At 43.6% G+C, this 20,009-nt stretch overlaps 1 protein-coding gene across 3 annotated transcripts in view; it reads right to left on the reverse strand.

Annotated features, from left to right (window-relative positions):
• Positions 1 to 20,009, reverse strand: part of PSME4 (proteasome activator subunit 4) — a 241,970-nt gene that overhangs the window by 12,683 nt on the left and 209,278 nt on the right. For all 3 annotated transcript variants that reach the window (XM_050951719.1, XM_050951720.1, XM_050951721.1), the window contains 2 exons: positions 17,722 to 17,850; positions 15,791 to 15,946 (listed from right to left, as the gene is read on the reverse strand). In XM_050951719.1, the coding sequence (XP_050807676.1) occupies positions 15,791 to 15,946; positions 17,722 to 17,850 (285 nt within the window). The remainder of the gene's footprint in view (positions 1 to 15,790; positions 15,947 to 17,721; positions 17,851 to 20,009) is intronic.

Raw genomic sequence — 20,009 nt, forward strand, 5'->3', positions numbered from 1 at the left:
TGCAAGTCCCAGAATAGGTGAAAGTCTGGCTGTAAAGTGAGCAGGCTCACTAGGTAACTAATCATTTTCATCACTGTTCACTGTATTAGAATCCATTTTCAATATTGTCAAATCAATCTTACGAATGGCAATATTGTGCTGCAAGAAACACCTAGAAACAAAGTCCTTAAAAATCACATTAATAAGGTATAATTTTATACATATATATTGCAATGCCCATTAACATCTCACATAGTTAAGAATTTATAAGCCATCAGGCCTATATGATGATCTAAAAGCTACAGAGTAGAAACATATTCAGTGGAATACTTTCCCATGCATCAGGATTTTCTAACTACAATTTTTTTGTGGAGGAGTCAAACTGTAGCAGTTGGCTTTCTTGTTCTAAATGTAAGTAATAAGTGTTTAATGACATACTGAAAATTAGAACAAAAAATTCAGACCACAATGAGAAGTTTTAGTGAAGTACTCCCAGTGCACTATTTGCTGTAAGAAGCTAAGACACGCAAGTTTCTTAAAAGGGAAACTGCATTGTAATAAAAAGATTTTAAGCAGTACATTTCACTATATACTTTTATAGTATATAAAGTACAAAAAAGAAGCAAAATATGAAGCTGCCATTTTGACATTTTCCTAAAGCAGATCAGGACTGAGAAAATTAAAGTCCCATTAAAAAACTCTATAAATTAGATTCAATGTTGTCTTACAGTAAATTATGTACTTTTTATATGTTTTGGTTCATTTAACAGCTGTTTTAACATTGACTTCATGAACAACTAATGAAACACCTTAACCCTTTAAGGGACCATTTACCCAGACTAGATGTTTCAATTTCACAGATTTTAATACCAGAATGGATAAGTTATAAACAAACTAGGCAGCTGCATAGGGCAGCATATTCTGCCTAGGGAAACTGGGGCCAACCTGAGTGGCACTGCAACACCGCATGTCAGGTTACAATGCCATTAACTCAAATTTGGCCTACCTGTCCCTCCGTCATGATGGAGGTGCATCTTGTCTCACTGCACACCCCCCTACCCCAATTGAGAACTTCTGTTCTGGGAATAGGAGGGGGATGGCAGACTGAACTTTTGCCCAGGCCAGCAGACTGTCTTGAACAGTCTTTAAAAATGGACCATGATAATGATCTAGTTTGACCTCCTACATAACACAGGCAGCAGAACTCCAAACGCTAATTCACATATCAAACCTAATTACCTGTGGTTGAACTAAAATCATTTGAAAATTACAGTTAAGGACTTCAAGGGATAGATAATCTACCACATCCCTTGATAAGATGTTCCAATGGTTACTTGCCCTCACTGAAAAAATCTGTGCTGAATTTCCAGGTTTTTTTTTTAAGCTAACTTCAGCTTTGTAATCACTACATTTTTTTTTTAAATACCTTTGTCTGCTAGATTAAAAAATCCAGATATTTTCTCCCTGTAGGTACTCTGAGACCATGATCAAGTCACGTTTAAGCTTCTCTTCAATAAACTATAGACTGAGGTCCTTTAGCTTCTCATTGTAAGATGTATTTTCCAGACCTCAAATAATTCTTGTAGCTCTTCTCTGAATCCTTTTTATCTTTTCCCAACATCCTTTTTAAGTGTGGACACCAGAAGTGGATAGTATTTCAGTAGTGGTCTCACCAATGCTACAGGCAATATCACTTCCCTACTTTTACTCTATATTTCTCCAAGGATCATGAGCCATGGTATTACACTAGAGTTTATGTTCCTTTGGTCATCTACCATGATACCTAAAAAAGATACAGTGGATGAGGTAATGTCTTTTATTGGACCAACTTCTGTTGATGGAAGGGACAAGTTTTCAAGTTTCACAGAGACACCATCTCGGGCCTTGTCTGCCCTACAGAGTTTTGTCAATGCAAGTTAAGCCGACAATCAAAATGGGTATAATTATATTGCTTGTGCATTTCACACTATGCTCCTTCTGTCAGCAGAGTGCATCCACACTTGGTACTCTAGCATTGACAAGGAGAGCAGGGCATGGTGGATAGCCATCCCATTGTCCTACTTGACACCTTCTGCAGATAGGAGTTGTGGGATGGCGAGCTGATCATCCCATGATGCAGTTCTTTCTGTCCCAGCATTCATGGGGTTCCAACTGCATTTCGCGGCATTTTTCAATGGCCCGTTTATTGTGCACCCACCATCTTTGTGTGAAAGGATGGATCCCGCACTGCGCTCTACTGTTGTGGTCACTGTTATGAATACACTGCAGATGGTCATGCAGTATATCATAAACACCCAATCTGAACAGGAATCAGAGTTGCCTGACCTGCTTGTGTGTGATGGAAAGAAACACCACCAGATTACTTCCGGCATTCATGGAGCAGCTGAACACAGTGGACTGTGGAATGTGCCTTTGGCAGACTAAAAGTATGCTCATGCTGCCTTTATGGCAGGTTATACCAAAACGAGGAAAACATTCCCATGGTCATAGCAGTCTGCTGATGCTCCACAATATTTGTGAGGCTAAGGGTGAAAAGTTCCCCCCGGGATGGAGCAGACAGACACCAGCGCTATTAGAGGGGCACAACGGGGGGCTATTCGAATCAGGGAGGTTTTAAAGCAATATTTTGATAATGAGCTTAGTAATGCAACTCTTTCTATAGAGCATTCTGCCATGCTTTGTTAACTAGCTGCCTTGCAAGAAAACTGTGATGATTCCTGACTGGGATCTGTAGTCAGCAAATGATCACCACTATGTATTATTACAAACAGCAACTGCCACATGTAGGAGACAAATAAAGATTGGTTATCTTTCAGAGAGTTTGTTTTTATTTAATACCAATTAACAACACACATGAAAGGCTTGGTGGGAAGGCAGACAACAATGAAGGGCAGTATAGAGTCCCATAGCTGTATGTAAGTCCAGCTATCATTTTGGAAGCTGACCAATGGGGGTGGCATGAATGGGGTACTGAGGTGTTCCAGGAAGTTGCAAGAAATTTGTGGGAGGAGTTTGGGGAGGGCATGGAAAGCAGTTCTGTGTTGGCTGGGGTGGGAGGGAAACATGCATGTGTTTTGCCTGGAGAGTGATTACGGACTTCAATATCTCTGTTTGCTCCTCCATCACTTTTATCATCTGCTCCTAGTCCTTTACAATGCACTCCTCTCTGTCCTGCCTTTCCATTTTAAAATTTTTCCTTCAGGGTCTCTCTCCACTCCCTCCGTTCTCTTTTTATGGCTTCTGAGGATGGAAGCACCTCTTGGAACATGTCCTCCCCGCTCCGCCTTGGTCACTTCCTTATCTGGCAGAGGCCCTCTGTTGATGTGTAAACGTCAGATCTGTGTATTGTTTCCTGTGCTTCTACAGAAGTATGATTGTTAGTTCATGCACAGCAAAGAATCATTGTAGTAAAATACACCTCTCTTAACATAACAAATCACTTTCTCACTGTCCCTGGGTGGAGAAGAGGTCCTGGCTCACCACGCTCCTAGACAACCCTGTCAACTGTCCCACCTTGTCATCCAACTCAACCCCCTTGTCCCGCACTTTGTCCTTGGGGTTGAGTCTGCCGTCCGTTGTCTTCAGGGCCCCTCTCCCCCCCACAGTATCTCCAGGTCTCTTGCCAGTGGAGGTTGGGTCGCTGTCGAGGTGGCGCCCAGCTCCTCATAGAAGCGGCAGGTCTTCGGTGCAGCATCAGAGTGATGGTTTGCCTCCCTTGCCTTCTGGTACACCTGCCTCAGTTACTTTATCTTCACACGGCACTGATATGTCCCCCGTTGGCAGCTCTTATCCAACAAGCCACGAGAAATCTGCCCATAGGTATTGAAGTTAATATGACTGGAGCAGAGCTGGGACTGCACAGCCGCCTCTCCCCTAAATGCCAGCAGATCCAGCAATTCAGGTGTGCTCCAAGCAGGAGAGCGTTTGCTTCATGGAGCTGCCATGGTCAACTGGGATGATGCAATGTGAGCTCTCCACACCAAGTAAACAGGAAGTAGAATTTCAAAAATTCTCTGGCCTTTAAAGGGGGAGGGGTGGATGCCTATGTACCTGGGTGCAAGGCAGCAGAGTTCTAACGGCTGATGAGAGTGGTCAGGTTAGGCATTGTGTGATATCTTCTGGAGGTCATTTACAGCGATATAACCAAGTGGGGTATCTACACTGGCACTTTGTCGATGCAACTTTGTTGCAAAAAGTTCTATGCCTCTTGTCAAAGTGGTTTTATTTTGTGGGCAACACAGGAGAGTTTTGGCAGCAGAAGTAGCACTGTAGTGTGCATACCTCCATTGTTTTGATGACAAAACCTGACCTTTGTCAACAGAACTGTGTAGTATAGACAAGGCCCAGGACATGGGTTTTATGGCCCATTACAACAACTTTTAACACACCTTGCTGCCTAGGAACCCGCCATTGTCCTGCAACTGCAGAGGTGTTAATTGACCATTTCATTTTAAGTGGTCATCTACAAAGTGCTTATGCTAAGTCTGTTACACCTTGCATTTAGCTTGGACATGCTAGACTCCTTTTCCAGACCTGACGAAGAGCTCTATGAAGCCTGAAAGTTTGTCCCTTCAAGCAACAGAAGTTGGTCCAAAAAAAGATATTACCTCATCCACCTTGTCTCTCTCATGTCCTGGGACCAACACAGCTACAACAAAACTGCAAACATGAGGGCTGGGCGAGAACTGTGGAAGTGATTCCTAAGGAACCCATCAGAAATACTAGAAATTTAAAAAGTCCATTAAGAGAGAGGCAAAAGAAGTGATGGGAAAAAACATCAATTTTAGCATTTTTACTTAACCTGAAAATCCACTTCAGAACTAAGAACTTGTCTGTCACATTTCAGCCCAGAACAGAGAGACAAGGTATACAGACTATCCGAAATGAGGTTCTGTACTGAAATCACCTTCTCATTAAACATAACACGATGAAAGCAATGCTATGTTTCAGTAATTACCATACTGGAACTTGCCAATTCTTATAATGAAAAAGCAAGATTACTGCTACAGCAAAGTAAGGTTTCTATGGTAACAACATGATTGCAAGAGATTACACAAAATAGCTTTTGCTGATTTCTACCTCAGTAGTTCAAGGACATATGTTTTATCTAATTATTTGCAAATCTATTTAACTATTAAAAGTGAACAGCAATTTTTGTAAATTATGTAAACGGGGGATTACGTGATGAGTGCTTTATTAGTAAGGATAACAAGTTATCTAGGCTCACAGCTCTTATTTTACTGTAATACTATAACATGTCATGACATGACTGGTACCAAAGAGACCTGCTGGAGAATGGAGCCAGTGCACTGGGAGCAGAGGGTTAAAATGCTGCTCTTTAAATACAAGGTGCAATCTCACACAATTTGAAATATTCATTCTATATTTATGTTTTAAAAATTTCTTGCAATTCACTTTTCACAGCTTAGATTGTCATAGTGAGACCTTTCACCCCAATTTTAAACAGATTTTACACAAGAGCATGACACAAGCGGGACCTCTTGCCCTTCCAGGAAGAGAAACACGTTACATGAAAATGAACTTTTAGTTAGGCATTATGGATAAATTGTCCTTTGCAAATAAGACACAGAACGAAGTGATATTTGGGGACCAGAGGTGAAGGGGCTCAGTTCTGGCTGAAACATTAACATTTCTCACTATGATTCTGCACTGTAATATAAAAAAATCCATGTGATTTCATAGAACACTTTTTAATATATCCAATACATTATTGATATAATGTTAATTTAAAAAGCTTTACTGAGAGGAAGAATTTCACAAATTAGAAGACCTGCTGATAAACACTCTTTGTAATGCACCTCACATTCATGCCCACTAGTGTTCTCAAGAGCACACATACATTAAAATCACCATTTGAGTTTGACTTTCTTTGGTTTGTGCATCCTGAGCAATAGAAGTTTCCTAGAAGCCAAATTTCTCAACATTTTTAAAACACAGAGTACTGCTTTGATGGTCAGAATACTGATGGCCTATCTGTTCTCCAATGAGATGCTATGTTTTCTCAAATCAACACCTGGCTTTTAAGCTCGATGCATTTAAGTTACTTAGGAACTTGAAAAAAATGGTTACTAATTTTCTGTAACTGTTGTTCTTCAAGATATGTTGCTCATGTCCATTCTAACATAGGTGTCTACTCGCTCTGAACACCGCTGCTGGAAAGTTTCCCTCTCAGTGGTATCAGTTGGGTTGGCTCTGGTGCCCCCTGGAGTCACACCTCAGTGGTGGTACATAGGGACCCACCGACCTGCTGCCTCCTCAGTTCCTTCTTGCAAGCTAACTCCAACAGAAGGGCAGATGAGGGGCGGGGGAGGAAGAGGTTTGGAATGGACATGAGCAACACATCTCAAAGAACGGTTGTTACAGAAGACTAGTAACCGTTTTTTCTTCTTTGAGTGCATGTCCATTCCAATGTAGTGACTCCCAAGAAGCTGCACCAGTGGAGAGTTTGGAGTTCACTGGCACACTGACTGTAACACTGCTTGGCCAGAAGTCACATTGTCTTTAGCTTGCTGGGTGATGGCATAGTGGGATGCAAAAGTATGGACTGATGACTATGTTGCTGCCCTACAGATGTCCTGAATCAGAACTTGGGCGCAGCTGATGATGGTTGAGGCTCTTGTAGAAAGGGCTGTCAGTGGAGGAGCTGGGACCTTTGGTAGGTCGTAGCATGTGTAATACAGGAAGTGATCCACGATGAGATTCTGTGTGCTGCGACTGGACGGCCTTTCACTCTGTCTGCAATGGCTATAAAGACCTGAGTGGATTTCTAAAAGGGTTTAGTCCTTTCTATGTAAAATGCTAGAGCACGCCTAACATCCAGCGCATGGAATGTCTGTTCCTCCCTGTTAGCATGTGGCTTCTTATAACGAATAGGATAGGAAGATATCCTGGTTACTATGGAATTGTGAGACCACCTTTGGCAGGAAGGCCGCGTGGGCCCACAGGTGCATCTTGTCCTTGAAAAAGACTGTGAATGGTGGTTCTGAAGTAAGGGCTTGGATCTCTGAGACCCTTCTGGCTGAAGTAATGATGGCCAGGGAGGACACATTCCAGAACAGATAGAGCAGAGAGCACATTGCCAGCAGTTCAAATGTAGCAGAACCCCTGACCCTCTTAGCTCCAGTGGAATCTCTTCCCCTGCTCCCACACTTAGAAGCGACTGCACCTTCTGGGCCAGAAGTTGTTTGTGAGAAAGTGCTTGAAGAGGGATGGGAAGGAGGTGAACAACTGACTTGAAGGGTATATCTTAGTTCTATCGTGCGTAGCACCCAGAGATTTGAAGTAATGCGGGCCCACGCTTGATAGAAGCACGCCTGTAATCCTAACCAGTCCACAAATATAGGAGAAATCAGATCCACACACTGCCATCAAAAGTCCTGCTTAGACCCCGCAGATTGTCTCAGGAGGGCACAGGGGAGCGGGGCACGGGAGGAGGAAGAGGGAGGCAGGCACCAGGGCAGACTAGGACTGGGACGGAGAACTTCTCTTATAGCCTCTACTCCATCTCCTGCTGTAGTCTTGTCTCTGCTGTGGTTGGTGGAAGTGGGCCGTCGATTGGGGCTTAGAGTGCTTCCTGGCAGGAGCCGGTACATGCAATCCCAGGGATTTCAGGGTGGCTTTGGAGTCTTTCAGACTATGCAGCTTCAAGTCCATTTGCTCAGAAAAGAGCAACTTGCCTTCAAATGGAAGGTCCTGCACAGTCTGCTGCACCTCACAGGGCAACCTCAAGGACTGAAGCCATGAGCTTCTTCTCATGATCACAGCTGATGCCATGGATTGGGCTGAAGAGTCTGCCACATCCAAAGCTGCCTGAAGGGGACTTCCTTGCCACCGATTTCCCCTCTAAATCTAGGGCTGAGAACTCGTCTCATGACTCCTGAGGCAAAAGCTCCTTGAATTTCACTATTGCACTCCAGGAGTTGAAATCATATTGACTCAGGAGGGCTTGCTGAGCTAAAGGCTGCCAGTTCAGTACACCTTCCTGCCAAAAAAGTCTAGTTTTTTGGCATCTCTGGCCTTGGGAGTCGGCCCTTGCTGACTTTGGTGCTCACGCTCATTTACCACTGAAACAACCAAAAAGCCTGGTGGGGCATGTGTGTACAGAAATTCGTACCCTTTGGGAGGGACAAAGTACTTTCTCTCCATCCTCTTTGCAGTAGGTTGGCGAAACGCAGGAGTCTGCCATAAGGCCTTGATGGGGTCCATAATGGTATCGTTCCAAGGCAGAGCCACCCGCGATGGCCCTGAAGCTGCTAAGATGTCTACCAGGGCATGGAAAGATTCAGAGATCTGCTCCACCAGGCTATGCTCCTGAGGAGCTCCTGGTATACCCTGTAGTGGTCCTGGGAAGGTTTCATACTTGTCCCTGCCACCAACTCATTGGGGGGAGGATGAGGATGCCTGTATCAGTAGGGGCCTTGTTCCTTGCCCTCTGCAGTGGCTGGGTCCTGTGGTGCTGGGTTTTGCAGTTCGGTACCAGGCTCGGCACCAATGCTTGGTCCTTGCTCCAAGGTAGCTGGTGAGGGAGCTCTTAACTCATACAACAGAGTACGACCTCTGGACTGTGGACCCTGGACTGGCTGAAAAGTCCAGAGATTCAAGAATGGCCACTGTAGTGGCATCTACCACTGCACTGGTGACCAAGATGTTGGCAGGATATCCTGATTTATCTCAGCCACTGGATATTTCCGATTGGAGTGGGGTCTGCTCCTGTAGGAGAATGGTGCCGGAAGGGAGTTGACCGATGCTGTGACATCATGGCCGGCTTGCCCTTTGATGGTACCTGGAGTCTTGGTACTGCGGCAGCCCTCGCCTCTGGTGCTGCCAGTGTTAGCTCCCAAATGATGGGAGATCGTGGTACTGGGATTGACATTAACTCCCTCGTTGCCTCAAACGCCTCCGGTGTGGATGGTAGCGTCAGGGCTGTTGAACTCCGATGACTCACTTTTGGTGGAGAGTCCAAAGGTGCTGGATTCAATGGTGCCTTTCTCGGGCTGGAGTCAACAGTACCTTACACACTGCTGGTGTCTCCGAATGGCCGGGCACGAGTCGCACTCTGTCAGCATCAATATGCCCTGCAGACCTGAAGGTTGGGGAACGCTCCCAAATCAATTTTTCTCTGATTCTTACTTGGTGTTGGTGATCGAAAGCAGTGTTGAGAGTCCTGTGCCAGAGTTGTCTTCCATGGCACTGGAGAGGAGTGTCAATGCTAGGAGTCCCAGCCCATAGTGGAATGGCACTGTATCACCCTTAGAGACAGCAGGGCACTTCTTACTGAAGTGAAAGTATTCAGTGTTGGGTCAACATGGCTCAGCTCCGAAGGGGGACCAAGTGCTGCCTCTATAAGGAAGAACTTGATTCTAGTGTCCCTGTCCTCCTTCATTCTGGGCCTGAAGCTCTTGCAAATCCTGAAACACTCCTGAACATGAACCTCCCCTAGACACTTGAGGCAGCTGGAATGCAAGTCACTAACCAGCATCGGCTTATGCCAAAACACACAAGCTTGAACCACGGGGACTGAGGCATACCCAGTGCCGGGGAAGGGCTAACCCCGCTAAGTGGGGTCCGCTACTAACTAACTGAAACTCAAGATTAAGAACTATTTATAGATAATCAACAAAGTCAACAGAGAGAGGTCCTTGCAGGAAAAACACAAGGACAAGCATCAGTTCCAGCGACTGTCATGGGCAGTAAGAAGGAACTGAGGGTGTGGCCAGGCCCTATATACTAGTGATATGAGAGCATGACTCCAGGAGACACCAGACCTGACAAAATGGATACCACTGAGGGAAAAACTTTCCAGCAGCGGTGCTCGGGGTGAGCACACACCTACATTGGAATGGACATGAGCAAGCACTTGAAGAAGAAAGATTAATTTTGAGTCTGAAAATTCAGTCCTTTGACTAGATTTGACTCAGGCCTGGTCTACACTACAAACTTAGGTCGACATAGGCTGTGTTATGTCTACACTACCCAGTCCCTTTCACCGACCTAAGGGGTCCATAAAATCAACCTCTGTGCTCCACCTCTGTGAGAGGTGTAGTGCTTGATCTGACATCCATGCGACAACATGGAGATAGTGTAGACACTGCGTTGTGTAATTTGAATGAATTGGCTTCCAGGAGTTAAAGCCCCAGGAACTTTTGATTTTTCATTTCCTGTTTGATCAGCATGGAGAGATCGTGTGGAGAGCTCATGGAGACTCAAGGCCGCAAAGGCACTCCAGCATGTAGTACACAGGAGGTGATGGATCTTATTGCTGTGTGGGAAGAATAGTTGGTCCAGGCAGAGCTCCGATCTAGCAGAAGAAAAGCTGACATCTATGCCAAGATTGCGCAGAGCATGGAGGAGAAGGGAAATGCAGCAGTACTGCATGAAAATAAAGGAGCTTTGACAAGCATACCAGAAGACAAGGGGACGAACAGTCGTTCTGGTTCTTTCCCACAGACATGCCGCTTTTATGAGGAGCTGCATGTGATTCTCAGCAGCGACCCCACCACTACCCCAAAACGCTCTGTGGATACCTCCCAGGAGCCCCAGGTGACCTCAAGCAACAACGGCGAGGACATTGTTGACAGGAAAGTGGAGGATCTATTCTCCCTGATGGCCAAGAATGTTTTTAACCTTGGAGCCCATCCCTTCACGGGACCAAATGGTGGCAGAGCATGATATCAGAGTAGGCAACTTTGGTGACTACACACTGCCAATCAAAATGTAGGGGTAACGTTATTACTTTTTATGTTTAATCTGAACAAAAAAATAGGTGTAGTGGGTATCGGTGGCCACGCCAGCTATGCAGAAAGCGCTCTCTGAAAAAAAACTGTTTGTGTGCAGGTAGATGGCCCGGGAATCCTCCATGGAGAGCTCTAGGAAGCTTTCATGGAGGTACTGTATGCTGCAATCCTTTGCAGAAGGTTTCTGGGAAAGGCTGCCTTATTTCATCCACCACGGTAGGACGCTTTCCCATGCCACTCCAGTACTAACTCTGCTGGTATCATTGCAGCACACATCATTGCAGCATAAGGACCAGGTTTGTACCCAGACGATTGCAGCATCTGCTCCCTTGCCACCTCTGTTACCCTCAGGAGAGTGATATCATATAGGGTCACCTAGGGGAAACGGAGGAAGTTTTCAGTGCTAGCCCTTAAGCGCAAACAATTCAACAAGTAATTCACTATCCCTCCTCCCACTCCCCACCCCACAGTGAAATCTGGTTCACACAGCAATGCTTTTCCAAATGTGCTGTGCTTGTAGTTGGAAGGGATCACCACATATTGCAAGCAGCATTGGAAGAAAAAAAAAAAGGGTATGTGTGGTGGCTTCCTGTTTATCTCCCTTCCCCACCGGTGTCACTTTGGTAAAAAAAAACCCAACTATTTGGGGAGTTTTATACTGGTGCCTGTCCTCAAGCATCATCCAGGTTGCTAAGGGAAAGGAGGCTTTTCTCAAGTTCCACTCTGTGATCTCAAGGAAGTATCACAAAAGCAGCAGCACAACACTTCTCGCCATTCCTTGTGGCCGTACTCACCATGGCTGGAGCAGCAAACCGACTCTTGCAAGAGCTAGCAGCTGTGATTACATTGCAGTTTGCAGTGAAGTGTACTGAGGGGTATTTTTTTAATAAAAAAATTAACCTTGCATCAGAAACAATGTATGCATTGTCAATACTACCCTTGTGCTTTGCATTCCTTGCAGCTGAAATCTTGTCCGTCGGCGCATCCTCCACATCGTGGCAAAGACTTTCCCAGATTACAAGGCAGAAAAAGACGACTCGGGAGGACATGTTCAATGAGTTAATGCGCGCCTCTGAGAGCGGTAAGACAGAGCTCAGAGCATGGACAATTACACTGTCTTAGAACCTGGACATGGACAGGACAGCATGCAGGGAATAAGAGCGTGTCACACAGAAAGAGATGCTGCAGATTAGGACGGAGCAATCAGACATGTTAAGGCTCAAGAAAGGCAGATGGATGCTAGAGTCCTTATGCTGAACTTGCTGCCATCAGCACCCAAGTCTACATCCTCCTCCCCCAACCGTCCTATGAGGTGGGAGGGGTGGGGAGTTTGGTATCCGTGGCACTCAACACCAGGGGAGGGTACAAGGACCAGGAGGCGCCCATTCCCACATCTTTGATTGTTATTGCAGTGCATCTGTAAGCAAACTTTCCTTGTCCTCCCCCTCCCACGCCCCCCCCAGTGTTATCAGCCCTTTTGTCCCAGGTTATCTTACTTTTCTTAGCTGTCTCTGTGTGTTTGTGTGCATAATAAAACTTAAGGGATTGAGGAGAATAGGCTCTTTATTCATTCAACACACAGTGGTTGGTGGGGGTGGAGTTTGGTGGGGGTGGAGTTTACAGGGGAGAAAATGCAATGGAGGGGGCGGTTTGGTAAGAAACAACACACAAGTGTCACATTACTCTGGCTCGTTGCTGAAACTGGTTTTCAAAGCCTCATGGAGACACAAAGCCCCTCAATGTGTCTGGCTGCTCAAAATTGGCTGCCAGACAATCTGCCTCAAACCCCACCCCGGCAGAAACTTTTCTCACTTTGTTTCACAGATATTATTGAGCACACAGCAGGCAGCAACAACAATGGGGATATTGCTTTCACTGAGGTCTAATCTAGTAAGCAAACAACACCAGTGACCTTTAAATGTCCAAAGGCACATTTGATCACCATTCTGCACTTGCTCAACCGTTGGTTGAATCGGTCCTTATCACTGTCCAGGCTGCCTGTGTACGGCTTCATACGCCATGGGAGTAAGGGGTAGGCTGGATCTCCCAGGATCACGATTGGCATTTCAACATCACCAATGGTTATTTTGCAGTCTGGAAAGAAAGTCTCTGCTTGCAACTTTCTGAACAGATCTGTGTTCCTAAATATAGTTGCGTCAGGCACCTTTCCCGACTATCCCATGTTGAAGTCGATGAAACCACCCGTGATCCACCAGCTCTTGTAACACCATTGAGAAGTCCCCCTTTCAGCTTATGTACTCTTTGGGAAGGTGGTCTGGTGCCAACATAAGGATATGCGTTCTGTCTATCGCCCCACAGCAGTTAGGGAACCCCATAGTGAAAAACAATCCACTACGTCCTGCATGTTGCCCAGAGTCACTATCTTTCTTAGCAGAAGTCTGTTAATGGCCCTGCAAAAACTTGGATCACAACAGATCACATGGTAGATTTATCCACTCCAAATTGGTGCTCCATTGACTGGTAGCAGTCTGGCACTGCAAGCTTCCACACAGCTATCGCCACTCGCTTATCCACTGTCAGAGCAGCTCTCATTTTAGTATTGCTATGCTTCATGGCTGAGGAAAGCTCTTCACACAGTTCCTGGAAAGTGGCCTTACAGAATCAAAAGTTCTGCAGCCATTGCTTGTCTTCCCATAGCTGCATAACAATGCGGCCCCACCAGTAAGTGCTTGTTTTCTGGGTCCAGAAATGGCACTCAACCCTGTCAAGGTGTTGCGTGACTGTCAACAGCAACGGTGAATTGCTCTGCTCTATGCCTTCCAGCAGGGTTGGTTGCATGGCATCACACTGCTCCGCGTGGCAGCTCCTGTATTGGCTATGTATATACTGCATGATAAGGCGCAAGGTGTTTGTAATGCTCACAACAACAGTGTACAACAGAGCAGGGTCTATGCTTATCGTGCTACGCATCCGTGTGGGTAACCTAGGTTTACGAACAAAGATGCAAAAAAGGCTCGGTTTGTCTGCCGCTGATTTGAGGGAGGGACGAAAGTGGGATAGCTACCCACAGTGCAGCGCTCCGTGTGTCGATACAAACCCTGATAGTGAGGATGCACTCCACCAACACAATGAGCGTAATGCTGACATGCAAGATCAGCTTGCTTAAATCAGAGGCTTGATGTCAACTTAACTTCGTAGTGTAGACCTGGCCTCAGTCTGATTATACTTCTGGAAAATCCTAGTAACACCAATAATCTCTCAAAGACACAAAACTAACAATTATTTCAACAGTGGTGATAAATGGAAGATAAAGTACATTTCTACTCTGAAAAGAAACTTTATAAAAAGCCCATTGTGAAGTTATGTTTCTATATTTCAGTGGCTTCCATAGCAAATTTTTTCCATTTACAAGGTTAAAAAAAAGTTTCTTCTAACAGTCAGTCCTGCAGACTCAACCTAGAATCTGAGTCAGGCTTGGGTTTTTTGTTTTTGTTTTTTAACTTACTCATGTATCACACCAGTAATAACAGTTCTGCAAGACAAATTCTGCCCTCAGATGTGTGCAACTCCATTGTCTTCAAATTATATCTGTGCTACTCTACTGAAGACAATCACAACCGAGGGCAGAATTTGGTTCTGCAATAGGAACTTACTTCTGATGTATGAGCCTAGACAGAATCCAGTTCACTTGCTCATAATACTGCAGAGACAGTATTGCCAACTTAAGTGAAATGTAGTAAAAAACTTACTTTTGTCACTATAATCAGCTGATGTGAATGAATACACATAGATACATCAAGGAGTCCGGTGGCACCTTAAAGACTAACAGATTTATTTGGGCATAAGCTTTCGTGGGTAAAAAATCTCACTTCTTCAGATGCACGAAAGCAAATTGCCGGGACTATTATGATGGGTCCCGTGCTTTCTCCTCTTGTGGGGGTTCAGGGAGCCGTTTCTCACACCTGAACTGGGGTATCAACTGTCCCACTAGTGTCCCAAGAAAAGGGGAGTGGAGAGGGATGGACCTGGGCCCATCCCCTACTCTGGGTCCCAGCCCAGGGGCCCTAGGGATAATTGTGAACCACTTGAGCTAGCGATTCCTTCCCCTGGGCTACTTCTCCCTCCGGCCCTTCAGCTTGTGGAGCTTCCTGCCCTCTCTCCGCTTGGGCCAAGTTTCTCCCAACCCCTTGTGTCTGTAGACTCCCTCTGCTCTGCACGAGCTGGGTTTCCCTTTACCTAGGGTCTCGGTCTTCTGGCCCGCCACAGCACTTCTCCAACCTGTTCTCCACTCCAACACCAAACTACTCTGCTTCAACTCCTCCAACTGTCTGATTGAAACAGGGGTTTTTATCAGGTGACTGGCTTCAGGTTCTCTAATTGGCTTACTTGGTTTCAGGTGCTCTAATTAATCTGTAGCAGCCTCTCTTCCCTCTACAGGGAATAAGGCTCTCATCATCCTGGGGCATACATATCTCCCATCCATCACTCTCCTGCTGCTCTCTGGCCGTGCTATATCACAACCTGTTAGTCTTTAAGGTGCCACCGGACTACTTGTTGTTTTTGTGGATACAGACTAACACGGCTACCCCCTGATACTACACACAGGAACCACCTGCTGAGTAAGAAAGTGTTATTTTTACATAATCAGATTTTAGAGTAGAAATGCATTTTAAATGTGAAGGTTGGGTTTTCTACTAATAATTATGATGTTCTCAGTACTGTAAAGATACTATCTCTGTTCCAATTGTATTTAAAACAGGGTAGAAATCATTGTGAGGCTTGTGCCATTTGATTATTGCTAATGAAATGCCTTCTGAAATAATTTTGTTTTCCTGTTGAAAGTAGGATTTTATATAGAATGCAATTCTATACAAGTTAGCATTTTCAATATATTCAAGAAATTAAACAAATGCATTTTCTATTAGTGCTAAATATGGAAAACTTTCTATTCTTTGTGTGAAGTTACACAGTAAGAGGCGAGAAACTAGATATATAAAGATAAATATAAAAAACTTCAGTTCTGCTTCTTTTATTCACATTCAATGTCTTTCACTGAAAGTCAAAATACATGGGAATAGGTGTAACTTCATGTTTACCTCAAGCTGTTCATCCTCCAAAAGCTTTATAACCAACCACCTTATGTCATTGACTGCTTCTTCATTGTTGAGGATGATAAAGAGGTTATAAAATACCATAGTTTGGAGGTAGGTCAGTATTGTGTACTTTGCATGCCAAGAACTGCTTCTTGCTGTCTGTAAAGCAACAAAGATTAAACAGAATTAAAAACAAGCGCATGTAGACAAGCCATTTGATTTATTCTAAATATTGTCATACCCCATTACTTATACCTTTTGTACTACTGTAGCAAGTTACTCATAAAAGTTGTTTCCCTCCTTAGAGTTAGTTAGCTTTGTTTTGTTTTATGTTCTTTTAGGCTAAATTTCAAAAGCATCTAAATACTTAATATTTGTAGTACTGGATACAGAACTGAGAAACTAAACAGATCACACCTTCCGATATGTTCATGACCTCAGATACCAACCTTTTCCAAGTGGTCAAAAAGGTTAGTTATGCTCAACTTTGCATTGCAATTGTCTGTATAGTGGACTTGAACTATGAAAAAAGGGCTTGTTACTGACAAAAGATGTAAGCAATGGCTGAAAGTTGAAATGGTACCACCTCTTTGACTGCATCCCTTGCTGACACCCATTTTCAGCAATGGATGATTTTTCTAGAGTAGAGGAAGGTTGAAAGATTCAAGGAAAAAATCTATTTGCTCATTTTTTTTTTACTTTGGGCACTTGATAGCACTTTGTATACAATCAGTTTCTCCATTTCTCTGTATAGTCTGTTTTCCTTTTCATTTGTTGGGTCTTTCACAAAGTTATAAGTGGGACAGACATACATTTTAGCAGAAAAATACATTGTAAAATCACAAAAAATAGGAGGGGGACTCAAGAAAACATGTTGCATTCTGAAACTACATTTCAACTTGTTCTGAGATAGAACAGCGTTCCAGTTCCTGACGTCTAAGGCTGCGAGTCTGCCACAGAGGTCGCCAGAGCCCTCTCCCAGCACCAGCAGTGCCCCTAGAACCCCCCAAGATTAAATCAGGGGTATATAGTACAAGTCATGGACACGTCACAGGGTCGTGAATTTTTGTTTATTGCCTGTGACCTGTCCATGACTTTTACTAAAAATACTCATGACTAAATCTTAGTCTTAACTATGTCCCTTTCAAAGTGACATTTTTATTTTAAGCCATCTTGTTACTAAACCCTTACTTATTTTTATTTCTTAAAATAAATTTTACACCCCATCTGGGTCAAATATTTGACAATTAAAAAAATAAAACTGGGAACCAAGCTTTTTTGTGATAGTATTCTGTTAGAAACAAAATGTGAAACTTTCATAACATTCATGTGTGTTTTCCCTTTACAGGATTTATACTCATAAATGTAAATTAAATATTTTTCTGCTTAAGATAACTATACTTTCAAATACTGGGTATAATTTTTAGTGAACAAACAATCCTTTCTTTATAAAGATTCCAATACTTTATTAGTATGTATTTCTGCTTGGCAATCAATCAATCATTCGATAAATAAATAAATAAAAATTGGAAGCCGATACAAAAGCCAATTTACAAAGTTCATTCTGTTCCAGATTATTGTTCCTGATGGCCAAACACTAACATGGAACTTATTACAAAGCAAAAGCAGTCAGCATTTTTTAGTGCTGACTTTTTGGCTGGTATACTGCAATCAAGAGTTTAACTAAGTACTTAAACATTCATCATGCTTTTGGTGATATGTATGCCACTTCAATATAGAAATGAACGAATAAAGTAGTTATACTGGCAACAGTATCACTATACAGACTGCAGAAGACCTTTGTACATGTAGCACTGTCAGGAAATAAGAAATACTTTGTTTCATAATTGTTAACAAGTTACCTAGTATTAATAACAAGCTCAACAGGTTTTAAAGTGAGATGCATTCATTTAAACAATGTAGATCAAACTTACTTGTTTTAGCACCTGGAGTACCAAAGGCACTTGTTGAGGATATAGCAATCCCTGAGACATTAGTGATAAACACATCTTAGCATCTCTTTTGAGTTCATCATAGTTATTGTCATTTTCTACTGGTGCAATCTACAAAATAAGAAGAAGTCAAGAAGAACTAAATATTTATTGCTAAAAAAAAATCGTGAAAAAGAAAGAAAAATAAATAAAAAAAACTTCTTTACATGAAATTAATATGTTATCCGAGGGGGAAAATATTTGTTTCAATAACTCAGTAGCAAAGACTAAAACTGGGTCAGTCATCAAGGGGTCGTATTTACTTCAGAGTGTGTCTAGGAAAGTTTAAAATTTCTATATTTTAACATGTGCAATTTATCTACCTATAAATGCTCAAGTGGTCTAAATTTGTTAAGTAAGGTAAATGAGTGTCTTTAAGGTGTAAGGCAAAAATTTGAAAAAATGTTTTTAACATTCAAAAGGAAGGATATAAAGTAGATGGCAGTTTAAACAGAGTTTTCCATACTCAGTTAAGTTTCTCTTTCATATCCTCTAAGCCAGTCCAGACACTTGGGTATAATTCTGCCCTGCCAGTAGATAAGCACACAAGAACTTTTTGTTCAGGTCACTATCGTATAAGAAGGGTTTGCTAGCCCACAGAGGTCAGCTGTTGCTGTCTCCAGCAGTAGAGAAGTCCTTTGCAGGTGATAGAGGAAAGATGAGGAAAAATGGACCTGAGACTACAGAACTCTCTCAGTCTGGGTCACCCACAGTGTGGGGCTTTCCCTTTTAGGCTGTCTGCTGAGAGGTTCAATATGTCCTACTTCCACCTCTGGGAACTCAAACTCCTCAGATACCAGGCTGTTTCCCTCAGAGGCTCTCTCCTTTTGCTTTGTACAAGGTTTGGAATGAAAATAATGGCTGAATTTGAAAACTGCTGGTTGCAGTACCATTAGCTAAACAGATGCACTAATAAGTCACTTGACTGAGAAAAGATGAAAGTGTTTTAAAGGTTTTTCTTACATATGGAGGATCTCTTTCACTGAAGATCTCTGACACAGAAGAAGTCATTCACCTTACACAGTAACGATGGTTCTTTGAGATGTGTGTCCTTATGGGTGCTCCACTGTAGATATGTCTGAGTCCCTGCATTGCTGATTGGAGAACTTTGGTAGCAGCATCCATTGGGTGTGCTGCTCCATGAGACTAGCCAGCATGTGGGGGGTAACCGTCCTCAGTTCCTTCTTTACTATGGAATGATAACGAGAACTCTGAAGCAGAGGGAAGAAGGGCAGGTTGTGGAGCACCCATAGGGGGACACATCTTCGAAGAACCATCATTACTGCATCAGGTGAGTAACTTCTTCAAGTAGTGTCCCTATGGGTGCTCCTGTGCATATGACTCCTGACCAGTATCCCTTTTCGACGTCTGGGACTTCAGAGTGGGGTCAGTTAGAGATGACAGTATTGTGGAGCCAAACATGGCATCAGAGGCAGAATCCAAAGTGATCGCATAGTATTCTGCAAGATGTGGCCTGACGTTCATGTCTCCGCTCTGCAGATTTCTGAGACAGGGACATCCTTGAAAAAAGCAACAAATGAGGAGATCGATATTGTGGAATATGTCCGGATCAAGTCAGGTGTGTGTGTGTCACATTACGAATTTGGTAGCACTGATGAAATTCGAGACCCACTTACAGAGTCTTTGGGCTGATACTGCTGAGCTCTTGGATCTTTCCACCACAGAAAGGAAAAGTCATGGGGACTTCCTGAAGGCCTTTGTAGAATGCTAGAGCTTTCCAAACATCTAAGGTATGTAGTTATAGCCTCCCTTATTGTCTTGGTGAGGCTTGCAGTAGATGATTGTAAGGTGGATTGACTGATTCATGTGAAAAGGGGTGGTTACCTTAGGGATCAATTTTGGATGTGGCCTGACTGTAACCTTGTCTGGAAAGAATACTGTGTAGGGGGGATGTGCCATCAAAGCTGCTATCTCCCTTATTCTTCTAACTGAGATAATTGCTATCAGAAAGGCTATTTTCACTGATAGGTACGTTAGTGAACAAGTGGCTGTGACGGGTTTGATCACAGAAGCCCCCTTGAGACTGTCACCTGATATGCTGAGACTACCTCTGAGCCCGTTTTCTCTGCCAGTTTGGGCCTCCAGAACCCTGCCTTGTTGAGCCACACATGCTAGTATGCTGCAACACACACCCAGGGTCTGAATCATATGCCCTAAAGGTGCAGACTTAACTGAAAACAGCTTAAGAAGTGCTCCTGTCTCCAGCATCC

The sequence above is a fragment of the Gopherus flavomarginatus genome, chromosome 4, assembly GCF_025201925.1.
Source record: "Gopherus flavomarginatus isolate rGopFla2 chromosome 4, rGopFla2.mat.asm, whole genome shotgun sequence".
Lineage (NCBI taxonomy): Eukaryota > Metazoa > Chordata > Testudines > Testudinidae > Gopherus > Gopherus flavomarginatus.